The sequence below is a fragment of the Scatophagus argus genome, chromosome 23 (genome assembly GCF_020382885.2).
Source record: "Scatophagus argus isolate fScaArg1 chromosome 23, fScaArg1.pri, whole genome shotgun sequence".
In the NCBI taxonomy this organism is placed as follows: Eukaryota; Metazoa; Chordata; class Actinopteri; family Scatophagidae; genus Scatophagus; species Scatophagus argus.
In genome coordinates this window covers 2,290,727-2,305,373 of record NC_058515.1, presented here as the reverse complement: position 1 = coordinate 2,305,373, position 14,647 = coordinate 2,290,727, and the positions used below count along the sequence as shown (strand labels likewise).

Genomic DNA, 14,647 nt, shown 5'->3' with positions numbered 1-14,647 from the left:
TGAAATTTGTGGGCCTCCCTCCCCAAATTTAGCAATTCTGTGATAGTCAAGCCCACTTTCTGCAGTGAGAGGGGTACATAGGAGCATGCATGGACAGAGATGCATAACAGCAGTGAGAACAACAGAGTATTGGAATGACAATGACAGTGTTAACATGAATGATTTTGATAGTAGCGGTGGTAGTAACAATAATGCAGAAATATAACACTTAGTAATAACAGTCATTGGCGTCAAGCAGGACCACAGCAGGAGGTCCAGACACAACCAAGGACTGAGACATAGGTGACCAGGGTTAATGTGTGGTGTTGGTTGGTTAAAGTTAGGGAAAGACTGTTGTCATGGTTAATTACTGATAAAGAAAACATTGACTTGAATTGTTTCACCTACCTTTCGCCTACCTTAACAAGATGCTTTGAGTTGCCTACACATAACCATAAAAATGTCAATCATGGCTTAGTTGAGGGAACGTTTATTGTACATTTATAAAGTATGGTAACACTGAAGAATACAAATAACTTCGGTATTAGCTTTCAGTCACATCTCAAGGCCTTTATGAGCAGTACTACGACTGTAAACTAGTACTGCTGATGAAGACACTGCAAACTCCTTCCACTGATGAAGATTGTTATGTGCTATTGAAAGCTCTGGAAAAGGTCAGTAAGAGTTAACTGTCAAGTGTAATGGAAATTAATTTTACGTGAACACATTTTTTAGGACACAGATTTGTCTGCACTGAAATGTATTTGCCATGAAAATGATGTAATATATCTAAAAACACAGATGAAAAGTGAAGATAGAATGTCCAATCAGAGAACAAAATGATTTAAAGATGTACAGGCAGGATGAACAGAGGGTCAGAATGAGAAGAAAAAGATTGGAGGAGGCGACAGCAGCAGAGTTTCCTGACGTCAACTCGTGCTTCAGGCAGGAGGAATGAATAAGCTGTAATCTGATTTAAGACTCAGTGAGATAGAAAACCCTCGCTCCTCCCCAGCCCCCCTCATCTCCAAGGTGGCCTGGCCTCCCCAGTTGCTACGCAGCATCTAAAATTCAATCTTAATCTCAGCCTAAGCAACAGAATTGAATTATGTGTGCATGTGTATACAGTTGTGTTTGCTGTATGCTGCATTTGTTTTGTGTCAATTTATCAATATACGGAGGCTTATATTGTCTTTTATTAGGTTTTGACCATCAGTGTGATCTACCTGAAATAACAGATAAACTACAGATTGATGGATTAAATTATTGCTGAATTTATTGTTAATATAACAGGAGCGCAGGAACCCCCCAGTTTGATCTGAGATCAGGTCAAGTATGCATGTGCTTCAGCCACAATACTGAACAAAAAGTTTCTCCATAATGACAAAAAGAAAAATTTGGAGGATACATGGAATTCTTCAAAATAATCTTGTCAGAAATAGTCAAAATTACATTGAAAATTGGGACAAGTTTCAGCGAGGCTGTTTCAATCAAGAATTTTAGTACTGCCTTTGGAAAAACCAGTCAGAAAGCCAGTACTTATCAAATCAGTACTGGTTTGATCAAATGCTGATCAAAGCATAGTTTACATGTGTCATAATGTGCAACTCAGTATCACTGCAGTTCGTGAAACAGTGACAAAATTTTATGTTTGTGTACAAGGGCACAGACTTTTAAATAAAAATAAATAAATAAAAAACCCGACAAGAAATTATTAGTTATCTGAAATTATGAGTTATCTGAAAATGATAACTCAAATGAGCTGCTGGATCCCTTTGAACCCCACTCTTCACAGTGAATTGTGTACGCTTTTCTTGGAGGATTACAGCACATTGCCTCAGGTTTTTTGTATGGGAATTTCATTAACCCTAGAACACTAACGTCGGGTGATTTTCACCCACACAATTTTGAAGTGATCGAATTTTACAACCAAATGAAGGGATGTGTTGATACTTTCGACCAAATGTGTGCTCAGTACAGCTGTGAAAGAAAAACCAAGAGGTGGCCACTGTGTGTCCTATATGGCATGATGAACGCTGGTGTGATAAACTGTATTTTATCCGAGATATTATATCGGGTAAAATATACCCAACGTTAGTGATGGTGTTACTAATTTTAACGTTAGTGTTCTAGGGTTAAACACAAATTAGCATGGAAGGTCTTAAAACTAGATTTTGATGCTGGGATCCTCTACAAGACAAACACTCGAAAGGCATTATAATATCACAACTACTGTCTTTCAGTTGCGTAACTTCCCATATTCCCAAGAAAATTTACAATTGAGTGCTACATATCATTTGCCACATAGTGATACTTTTGGGGTCCCTTGAGGACCTGGGGCCCCAGACTGGTAATCCAGCGTTATCCCTAAATTGGAGCAAAACAAATACACTGCAACTATGTCCTGCTGATAGTACCCAAAATTTGATCAAACAGTATACTTACAGACGCAAGGTTGCATTAGTTTGTACTACTGTACTAGACTAGTTTAAAAACGTAGCTTGCTACTGTGAATGAGACATGGTTTTGAAAACAGTACAGTAGCTATGCAGTCCATTGGGCCTTGGTGCCACAGACAGGGTAAGGAGGTCAGAAAGTATGGAGAGATGGACTAACACAACTTTAGTTTTTGTCTTGTCATAGGATTTATTGACAATAAGGAAGTATAAAGCCCTGTCAGCCCTGCCAGTAAGACTGCCCATAAGGCCTTCAAAAACCAGGCACAATTTATTCTTCAAAAACAGCAAGTTTACTGATATTGTTGTGTCATACACAGAACAGGGTCACAAACAATTCTTTCTGTCAGGTTTTATTGACTGTATCTTCACACTGACACTTGCTCTCTTGGCAGACAAAGCCAAGAGAGGTAAAATTAACAAGATCTGGTTGAAAAACACAGATTGTGACCTTCTTTTTATAGGTGAAACAAAGGGACCTGTCAGATCTTGTGAGCCTCTTGTTTTGAAGCTGATATTTAACACATCCTTTCAGGGTCCAAACAGATGAACTGCATCCAGTGAGTGGATATTCTGTGCAATCTGTGTGTGCAAACAGAGCTCAGTATGGAAGTGACCAAGCAACAGAAAAGGAAAATAGGGAGTTGTGAAGATCTGTCAGGGATGACACAATCCAGATGTCTTATCTTGTCTCGTCCCCCATAACGTCTCATTTTTTACCGTCTGCTCTCACGACTGTTTCTCCCATTTACATCTAATAATTGCCTTAAGATAATGCTTTGTGTAAAATAAAATGGCCAGTTCCAACTGGGCTAGTGTGGGAGGGGTCCAGCAGGATGTTAGCCTTGACTGTTTGGAACCACAGGAGGCTTTTTACAGAGACATTAACGTCAGGCTGTGGTTTCCCAACATCATCTGTTTCAGCAGGAAATTTAACTACACTGAATCGACGTAGTAAAACTCCTTGCCCTTGACCCTGACCTTGATCCGGTTCACAGGAACAGCTGGAATGTTTCAGGTTGACAATGTGGGGAGATTCCCTTTTTCTGGATGTGACTGTGTTTGACTGCCTTGCCAACACAGTACTGACGTGGTTTTCAGTGATGCTGTTCTGTTCTGTTCATTAAAGTCAGAGGGAAAGAAAAAGTGGATCTATATTTGGGCAATTAAACTTGAGATGCCTGTCTATCTGAAGTGTGTGTGTGTGTGTGTGTGTGTGTGTGTGTGTGTGTGTGTGTGAGCTGAGGCCAAACTGTTTGTGGACAGGATGTTGGAAACCAAGCAAAACACACAAAGTAACACACACACACACACACACGTATATACTTATCTGTAGAGGTAGATGAAGTATTCAGGTCTGTGTAAAACTAGAATTAACAAGATCTAATCATTCAGAAACATTACTTTCAGTGTTATATAATGAAATGTAAAGAAGCAGAAGTATAGCATGAAACAACAATACTCAACAAGTATGCAACAAGTACCTCAAAATTGTATAGTATTTGAGTAAAGTATAGTATAGTATAGTCACATTCCACTGCTGATTTCTTGTACTTTTTAATGTTTCTAACAAACAGCCACTAAAACACACATTTTGGTCTTACTGTTGTTCTTTCTGTCATCCACAAACACGCTTATATTCTCTTCCTGTCACAAGCATACAAACTCACACTTTGACACACATTCTATCCACAGCACCACAGCCAAAATCCACTGGCTTTTGCCTTAACCTCATGTTATGTTTATATATCCATTTTCCATCATTTATCATGCAGTATTATAGCTGACTCTGTAGTCAGACTAGGGACGACAAAAGATAATGTAAGATGAGATTTATTTTTGTGAGGACATAGTCAGTAGATTGTCTTATTTTTCACTGTTTAGTATTTTGGAGCCTACATAATTTAATTAATTGTTACTACATTTATACCTATTATATTTTACTGTTTAAGTTCCATCAGGAACTATTTAATATGACGCACTATTTTTCAGTGCTGTTAGCTCTAAGGTGGTTATTTTATACCACAAATATCAAGCTATATAGCCAATGGATAAAACAACGAAATGACAAAAACAGAGCTAAATGCGAGTGAATATTGGACTTGCATTCATCAGGTGGACATAAAAACGAGTCCTCATGAATGCTAATGTTGCTATGTGTCTGCTGGACAGACAGCTGGTTGCCAACACATTAGTAACATTAACTTTATGAGGTGATGATATGTAAGGCCAAAAATAACTTAATGCCTGTTTCTTCAAACATCTCACTATCATGTATTTTTATTTAAACTGACAACTGTAGTAGGTATTTCTTTATACAGATTTTTCAATATTTCTTTTAGGATGTGTGATACAGGGTGGCATGGTGGTGCAGTGGTTAGCACTGTCGCCTCATAGCAAGAGGGTTCCAGGTTCGAATCCCGGTCTGGGCCCTTCTATGTGGAGTTTGCATGTTCTCCCTGTGCCTGCGTGGGTTTTCTCCGGGTTCTCCGGCTTCCTCCCACAATACCAAAACATGCACATTAGGTTAATTGGCTACTCTACATTGCCCCTAGGTGTGAGTGTGAGAGTGTGTGGTTGTTTGTCTTTGTGTGTTGGCCCAGTGATTGACTGGCGACCAGTCCAGGGTGTACCCCGCCTCTCGCCCGTAGTCAGCTGGGATAGGCTCCAGCTCCCCTGCGACCCTGACGGATAAGCGGTGTAGAAAATGGATGGATGTGTGATACACTTTTTTTTAACCTTCATTTATTCAGTGTAGCTTCACTGAGAGGAATGCCCTGATTACATTCACACAGTTAAACACATTCACATTTACAGTTGCAATCTGATCTACCTGCCACTGAAGAGCTCCATAGAGTGGTTGGTGTTAAGTGCCTTGCTCGAGAGTGCCTCAGTGGGTCGCAAATGAAAATACTCCAGATTCCTTGACGTTGATGTCTTTAAGAACTGGAAAATCATCACTCTAAAACAAATAATTGAAAGTCTGTTCAAGTATTGTCCAAGTAACTTCAGTTTGTGCATAGGTTCGTCCAAGTAAACTTGGTGTTTCATCTCATTATGCATGGTAAGTTATGAAGTTGTGTGTGTTGTGTCTCTCCTCAGAGAATGTGATGTCAGTCAGATCAACTACATGTACGCTCAGTATGTTAAAAACACCATGCAGCCGCTTAACATCGCAGATGTCACCAAGGACCAACGCTTCCCCTGGACAGTCAGTATATATCTTCTTTTCTTTTTCTGTTTTCTTTGCTTTCCCCAAGTCAAGTAATTATTCCTTTGTAATTGCTCTCTGACAGAGTGAAAATCCAGATCACACCAGCAACCAGATTAAGAGTTTGCTCTGCACTCCTATTAGGAATGGCAAGAAGGACAAAGTCATAGGTAGGATCTCTGTTTTTTTTGTGTTTTTTTTGTGGTGATGCATCTTTTGAAGTACTAAATCTGGTTTAAAACCTCATCTTTTTAATTTATGATGGTAACTCAGATTCAGTAAGATCTGTGGACAGAAAACTTGCATGGAAAAAAAGAAGGCCATGAATGTGAACCATCAGCGCTGACCGATTAGAGGTCTGTGTAATTAGTGATGCAATGTTCCTTAAAAGTGTGGCAAGGCTGGTGTGAGACTCGCGTGTATTTTGGTCAAACCCAGAAATGGGTGAGCTTTGTGAACACTGATCTCAGATTGCTTCAGTACTTAAACTGTCTCTGTGGTTCTCCAATTCCATTTCAAGGCATTGGTTGACAACAGCACCAGGGGCAAGAAGCTTTAACCATCTTGAATCATAAGCCTGAGAACACATTAAGGCAGTATAGAAGTACCACTTTTATTATCTATCCATGAATACTCATGAATACTTATTATGAGCATAATTAGCTGGCTATGAACATGACTAATGACCATGGATATTCTTCAGTGATCAAACAAAACAGGTTCTCATGAGTCCTCCTCCAACCTTTAAGAGTCCTGGTCATGAGCAAGATCAAAACATTTCAGTTTTGCAATGAAATGTTCTGCGGCCTTCTCCTCCTCCATTTCTTTTCTTTGCTTCATGAATACATTATTAGTATTATAGATGAACTTTCTTATTCTGTATCCTGAAAAGGCGTGAAAAATTGGTAACTGTATCTCATTTTAGGATGATGTAATCAGTCATTTAACACAAAATTGCCAAGCTTAGGTACATGCTAGTTAAGATGGCTTATCATTTAACTGTAGAAGTTAATGAAAGTAAAGCCACACACCCAAATTCTGCCAGCTCCCTCCCATCAGATTTAAAAATTACAATCAATGTAGAGGTTTGTTGGTGTTGCGGGTAAGGTGACTTTGACAGTGTGACCGACCAGGAACAGTCAGCTGGTAGTCAGCCATGAGCAGCTGCTGTTGGACTCTCTGTGTCTGCTTGGAAACACAGAGTCTGTTGGAGCTTTGACAGTCAGAAGCACTTTGTAAAAGTTTCGGTGTTATAGCCGAGCTACCAGTAGCCAGTGAGGCTAAGAGGTTGTGTGTGGAGAGTCCCAGTGCGGAGCCTTTTAACATGGGTTTATCATCAAGGGAAATAATGGAGTCCAGTGGTGTTCTACAGTTGTTGTGTCAACATTCTGTTTATAAGACGTAGAGAAGTCCCAAACGGTTGACTCCTTGGAGCAATGGCCTTGCAATGTTCAAGCTGGTCTGAAACGGTAGATGGCACGTTGAGCCAACTGATGAAATTCCATTGATGTGTTTAAAAAATTATTTTTCTTATTTTTTCTTTTTGTTGTCATCTGGTTTGTCATTCCTGAACAGTGAAATAAAAAGAAAACACACAAAAAATAATCATTGTTTTAAAAAAAGAAACCACTTAAATGCCAAGCATGACTTTGCCATGTCAAAAATACAACCTCTATGTCTGTTCCTGTTTGTGTCTATGTAGGTGTATGTCAGTTGGTGAATAAGATGGATGAAGCATCAGGCAGTGTGAAGGCCTTCAACAGGAATGATGAGCAGTTTCTGGAGGCATTTGCCATCTTCTGTGGTCTTGGCATTCAGAATACGCAGATGTATGAAACAGTGGAGAGAGCCATGGCCAAGCAAGAGGTTACTCTGGAGGTCAGCTTTGTACAAACACACACACACACATACACACAACAGAAAATGGAACCAAAGAGTAATTTTATTAGAGAACTTTCTTGAGCAGATTTTGAAATATTTTAGGGAAGGCTACTCCGTTTTCTGATTTAATAATTGTCACTGCCATTCCAGGGAAAGCTTAGGCTGAACATGTAATAAACTCTTCTAACTTTCAGACCAGATTACAAAGACTGGTTTGCTTTTTACACACATATACATGTGTATGTGTATGTGTACGTGTGTGTGTGTGATTTAAGTTTTTGTAGGATTTTTAATAGGATTAGCAAAACAGTAACATATGGAAAAAAAAACGATACAACACCATAATATAAACAGGAACAAATGTCAACTCAACGGGCAGCCCACCTCTACAACTCCCCAACAAGTCAATGCCAGCATCATGGCAAATCACATCTTTTTATTTCTAATATCAAAGACTGTGTGCTTTAGTAGTTCTGTCTTTTTGAGAAATCAGTTTATACACTATATTGCCAAAAATATTCACTCACCCGTCCAAGTAATTGAATTCAAGTGTTCCAATTACTTCCATGGCCACAGGTGTATAAAACCAAGCACCTAGGCATGCAGCTTCCACAAACATTTGTGAAAGAATGGGCCGCTCTCAGGAGCTCAGTGAATTCCAGCGTTGTACTGTGATGAGATGCCACCTGTGCAACAAGTCCAACAGTGAAATTTCCTCGCTACTAAATATTCCACAGTCAACTGTCAATGGTATTATAGCAAAGTGGAAGTGATTGGGAATGACAGCAACTCAGCCATGAAGTGGTAGGCCACGTAAAATGACAGAGCGAAGTCAGCAGATGCTGAGGCGCATAGTGCGCAGAGGTCACCAGCTTTCTGCAGCGTCAATCGCTACAGACCTCCAAACTTCATGTGGCCTTCAGATTAGCTCAAGAACAGTGCGTAGAGAACTTCATGGAATGGGTTTCCATGGCCGTGCAGCTGCATCCATGCCATACTTCATCAAGTGCAGCGCAAAGCGTCAGATGCAGTGGTGTAAAGCACGCCACCACTGGACTCTAGAGCAGTGGCGATGTGTTCTCTGGAGTGACGGATCTATCTGCAATCTGATGGACGAGACTGGGTTCGGCGGCTGCCAGGAGAACGGTAATGGAACGGAACTCTGAATGCATACCAAGAGATTTTGGGCAATTCCATTTGCCCAACTTTGTGGGAACAGTTGGGGATGGCCCATCCTGTTCCAACTTGACTGTTGACAGTGCACAAAGCAAGGTCCATATAGACATGGATGAGCGGGTTTGGTGTGGAAGAACTTGACTGGCTCAGCCCGACAGAACACCTTTGGGATGAATTAGAGCGAAGACTGCGAGCCAGGCCTTCTTGTCCAACATCAGTGTCTGACCTAACAAATGCACTTCTGGAAGAATGGTCAAAAATTCCCATAAACACACAGAAGCTGTTTGAAGCTGTTATAGCTGCAGAGGGTGGGCCGACATCAGATTAAACCCTATGGGTTAAGAATTCCTTAAGTTCATATGCGTGTAAAGACAGACAGACAGATGAGCGCATACTTTTGGCAATATAGTGTGTTTTAGACTTTTAACTGTGAGCACATTTTTAGAACATGTAGACATTTAGTCTTGTGTCCTCGAAGGCTTGGTTTTAGTTAGGTTCCAGACAGGGTAACATTTGGAATCAGGCTTTAGTACGCATCATGGTAGTGAAGGGTAGCAAGGGTCTTAGTGAGTTTGAAAGTTTAGAAAAGAATAGTGCGTGTGTGTTTGAGCATCTTTGACAGAGCTATATGTGAGTGCATGAGTGACAGTGATGAGGTGATGCAGGAGGATTTTTCAGGCTACTTCTTAACATTTTCCTTCCTTCAGCCTCTGTGCGTGACAGCCAGAAAAGCACAAATTCATTATAGCTGAGCCCACACACGCACAATTGACTATACAACATTTTATTCAGTGTCATGTACTTATATTCTCCTACTTTCAGTCACATGCATGCATACACACTGTACACACTTGCTGTTTTCAGTGTGTTCTCAGTGGCGGAGCTGTCAGCTTCAGGGTATCAAAGGTGACGTCTCCTCTCGCCTGCAGCTGACGCCTGCCTCCTCTGGCAGCATGCAGCCTCCACTTTACCCATTTCAGCCAGGCGTTACTCTAACTGGTCTGGGCTGTTGTATCCCTCTTCTGTTCATTCCAACACTGTGTGCCTGTTCAGCTGTGTGTGGTGTGTGTATGTTAGCATGGTTGTCCTTTATATCAATTCCTGCCAGGGAAAGTTTAAATAGCCGTTAGAAAATATGTGCTTTATATACTTCAGTGACTGACTTTAATACTTTCATCACTAACTATACGTGCTGAGAGACTGAAGACCCTGCATATACTGTAAGCGGGCGCCAGATGTCAAAAAAAAAAGAATTACTGAAAATAGTGCTAAATGTAGCTTTGAAGAAACAGGGCTAAAAGGTCTAAAGCTGAAAAACAGAAACCACTGACACTGTGAAACAAGTCCAGCCCAGCAGTATATTTCCAGTATGCTTAATAAGAGTACACTGTAAGTTAGTCTCACATTATTACATTTGCATTTCCATCAAGTGGTAACAATGCTGGGGAAACATAATAACAAATGAGTGAACAAGGACGTAATTGATCAAGGTTATGAAATGTCTTTCTTTTCACTTTCGTTTATCTTTCTGTTGTGAAAATGAAATTCCCAAACTACCACTGCCTTCGTTTTTCAGAGACAAAAGAAGAAAAACTCTCTTGACAGTGAACTTCAGAGCAAGATCATATTTTTTATTTGACTGACAAGTTTGATTGATGAGCAGCACCCTTTTGTCTTTTCCTTCCCCGTAAAAAGCCTCTTGATCTCAAGCTTTTCATGCTTTAACAGCCTTGCAGCATTTTTGTTTTTGGGGTTCCCAAATGAGTCAGATTCATATATGTTTTTCAACAGACATTTTGATTTGTCATGTGAGGCTCAGTTGATACTCATTTGATAATCATGGCGCCAGTCAAATAATCATTGCAATGCCATGCAATATATAATGCTCTTGACTTGTGTTTAGCAGGTCTAAATATGTGCTATGAAAAAGCATTTTGAGGGATTTATGTTTACCTCACATTTTCCTCTTGGTCCTGTGCAAACTCTGTGCAAGCTCCATGCGCCGCGTCTTTCAATGAAAGTCACCCTTTAAACCTAAAAAATACAATGCGCAAATTCCATGATATTACAGAAATGTTTTTTGTGAAATCAAACAATGACAAGTTGATGGTCAAGAAGTACAGACCTGGCGATGCATGTAGAGAGCGGAAGTGTTGGCTCTGCGTGTTTGTGTCTTTTCCAGATAACCTAATATGGCTCAAATTCTACTTACCTCATCTTTTTTCTGTGTGTGTGTGTTCCAGGTCTTATCATATCATGCCTCTGCTGCTGAGGAAGAAACACGGGAACTCCAGGTAACCGCGGTAAATTAAAATTTATTCATTTAACAATACACAAACACCAACATGAGAATTAATGCACATACCATTCAATACACAGCCATAAACAGACATGGTGCCATGCACGCATAAGAACTTGTTGTCCCAGAAGAGGCAGAGTTTGTGTAGATGTGAAGCAGTCTTGTAACACAACACCACACTGCTGAATCAGCAAGAAAGCAACAGTGTAACAAATCACAACATTGCCTCCAGCGGCTTTGCCTGCAGAGTCCATATTGTTGGCAAGATTATTCTGTTAGGTTTTAAGCTAGAGATGGACTCCAAATGAGCGGGTGAATATGGTAGGGTAAACGTTAAAAGGTCTTTACTGAACAAAGAAATATGAAACACAAACAATTTACCGATAGTCCCAAAAAGGTAGAACACAAAACAACCCAGATCTGGGCGACAGGTGAATGTACAACAGTCCAAAGCTCAGTATAACAAACTGAGATCGAAGAGTCCAAATGGAATTTTTAAATCCAACACCAGAGTAAAGCAGGCAGAGGCAGGAAGGTGAACCACTATAGCAACAGTATATTCTAGAGAGGGTGGACTGGGAGAGCTGCTCTTTAATAGTATGGTGTTTGAAGAGGAGATTGGCGGTAGATGCGAAACAGGTATGGAGGTATGCATAGGAAAGGGCCATCAGGCATAGGTATCATTTTAAAAATGATCGAATGATTTCAGTAAGCATCTTTCATTTTTGCAGAAAAATGTTCATGTAAACAGTGTTTCAAACATTTCAGAAAACAGCCACATTTTATAAATGTTCAAAAGCACATTTTTTAAAAAAATGACATTTCTAAAAACAATGTAATGTCAGAAAACCTTGTAGAAGACATGTAAGAACGTGTTTCCTGTTTTGTCTTTAAGTTTTCTGAAATGTGATTTGTTATTTGCCTGGTACATGCAAACTGCTGTATTTGTTCTCTAGGTTTAGAGGTTGTTGCAGCTGTTCTTCTGTTTCACTTTTGAAGGAAAACAAGATGTTTCAAAGCTCTATTCATGCGTAAACACTTGCATCATCAATAAATACACAGATGTGGAGGAGGCATTGCAGGAGAGTCACAGTGGAGACTTTGTAATATTCAGAAAACCACACTAAAAAGGTTTTTGGTCTTGCCTGGCACTGTTGAGCACACAGCCTTGTAATATAGATAGATTTTTCACATTGGCATTTTTTTTCTTTCTTGGTTGAGTAATCTTTTGGTTTGTTTGTAACCTGTCTCACGTCTCTTGCCCCCTTAAATATATTTTTAGCAAATGCCTATAATAATACCTCTTAGAGGCACTTGACTGTAAGTGAAAATGATTGTGTCATTATATTATCACACATAACCACACATTCTTTGCTGAATCTCTATAACCATTCCTCTGCATCTGGAAATTTCACAAATATTAAAGAACCTCTGTAGTCAGGCTGTTTTAAGATTTTGATAATTAACTCACCTGTATATATATGTATCTGACAGCACTCCAAGGCTGCTATCCAAAAATGATGCAATCAATGCAGCCTAGCTTTTACACCAGTCACAGTCTTAAAAATGACACCACATGACTTTCTCAAAAGGTTCTGCGCTGTTCTGCTCTCTTTGTGGTCTAGTGGCCTCCCTTGAGTTCTGGAGAGAGAATGTGTCACTTGGTATCTAGGACATAGACTTGATTTTTCTAGGAAGAGACCACTACATACAGTATGTCTTTGTGTGACACATCATAGGATGAAAACCCCTTATAGCTGTGTTGTTAACAGCAATCAGGATTTAGAATCTGGAAAATTATATGATTATCAGAGATTAGGTCTAACTAAATAATGTAAATGACACACTTCTATATTTGTGCATGTGTGTGTCATTAGATACACACCTTCCCTTATTTATTGAATATTTATATGCATGTGTTTGAAGGTAGCCACGGTGCCATCAGCCCAGTCACTATGTCTTCTGGACTTCAGCTTCAGTGACTTTGATCTCTCAGACACTGAAACCACGCTGGCTACTATCCGCATGTTTGTTGACCTCAACCTGGTCCAGAACTTCCAGATGAAGTACATGGTAAGACCTAACATGGGGTGTTATTAAAATAGATCATACTCATTACACTAAGGTAGACTGGGATTTTCGATTAAAATGTACCTTGATCATCCATAACATTAAAACCACTGACAGGTGAATAACATCAGTCATTTGATTACAGTGCAATGTTCTACATGGAAACCTTGGGTTCTAGCAATCATGTGGATATTCTTTGACACACCACCCACCTAAACATTGCAGACCAAATATACCATGGCAAAGGTTAGGGGGCCTACAAAATATTAAGCAGGTGGTTTTAATGTTGAGGTTGATCAGTCTATGTTTAGATTTGTCTCCTTTGTCTGTCTGTTACTCTTTGGTCAACGGCAAAATATTGACAAATACTGGACAGATTTTCTTTATATATTCCTGGTTTCCATACAATAAATCAGGTGTTTTTGGGTCACTTCATAACCTTTCCTCTAGAACCTTTTAGATTTCCATAACCTATGACTTTTTCTCTTGGGCCATCATACAGGGTAAACATGTACACAGTGATCGAGAAGAGAATTATCATCGGTTTGTTCTTTGTCCATCTGATAATATATTGAGTGAAAGACTGTCCACTCCCTGAAACGTAGATTGACTGGTAAATAGAGAGCTTCGCCTTTCAGCTCTCTTTGCCATGACAGACCGGTACAGCGTCCTGCTCCAATTCGCCTGTCATTCTTCCTCTCCATTTTACCCTCACCTGTGAACAAGACCCCGAGATACTTAAACTCCTCCATTTGGAGCAGCAACTCTCCTCCGACCCACCCTTTTCCAGCTGAAAACCATGGCATCAAATTTCTTCACTTCATACTTGGCTGCAAACAATCCCAGTGCAAACTGGAGGTCACTGCTTGATGACAGCAATAAGACCACATCATCTGCAAAAAGCAGAGATGGAATCCTGAGGCCACTGAACCTGACACCCTCCACCTAGAAATTCTGTCCAGATAGATTCTGAACAGAACCAGTGACAAAGGGTAACCCTGATGGAGTCCAACCCTAACTGGGAATGAGTTTGACTTATGCCAGCAATGTGACCCAAGTTCTCAGTCTGGCAATACAGAGACTAGATGGCCCATAGCAACAGATCAACCACCTCATATTCCGGGAGAACCCCCCCACAGGATGCCTCCAGGGACTCAGTCGTAAGCCAAAACACATGTGCACGGGTTGGACAAACTCCCACGACCCCTCCAGCACCCTTGTGAGGCTGTACAGCTGGTCCAGTGTTCCACAACCGAAAACCGCATTGTTTCTCTTTGATCCGAGTTTCAACTGACAGGCGGACTCTTCTTTCCAGCACCCTGGCATAGACTTTCCCAGGGAGGCCCGGGATTGTGTTCCCTCTACAGTTGGAACACACCCTCTAAGGGGGACCATCACCCCAGTGTGCCACTCCAAGGAGACTCTCCCCGATGACCATGCAGTGTTGCAGAGGCATGTTAGCTATGACAGCCCCACAACATGCAGAGCCTTGAGGTACTCAGGATAGATCTCATTCAAGCCCGGGGCACCGCCGCTGCTGAGTTGTTTAACTGTCTCTGCCACTTCCGTCCCAGT

General features: G+C 40.5%; 1 protein-coding gene across 5 annotated transcripts in view; it reads left to right on the top strand.

Annotated features, from left to right (window-relative positions):
* The window catches only part of pde5ab (phosphodiesterase 5A, cGMP-specific, b), a 71,082-nt gene that overhangs the window by 42,954 nt on the left and 13,481 nt on the right, over positions 1 to 14,647 (top strand). For 4 of the 5 annotated variants that reach the window (XM_046380375.1, XM_046380376.1, XM_046380373.1 and 1 more), the window contains 5 exons: positions 5,538 to 5,646; positions 5,732 to 5,816; positions 7,349 to 7,524; positions 10,947 to 11,006; positions 12,929 to 13,075. In XM_046380375.1, the coding sequence (XP_046236331.1) occupies positions 5,538 to 5,646; positions 5,732 to 5,816; positions 7,349 to 7,524; positions 10,947 to 11,006; positions 12,929 to 13,075 (577 nt within the window). The remainder of the gene's footprint in view (positions 1 to 5,537; positions 5,647 to 5,731; positions 5,817 to 7,348; positions 7,525 to 10,946; positions 11,007 to 12,928; positions 13,076 to 14,647) is intronic. The other variant, XM_046380374.1, reaches the window with a different exon arrangement.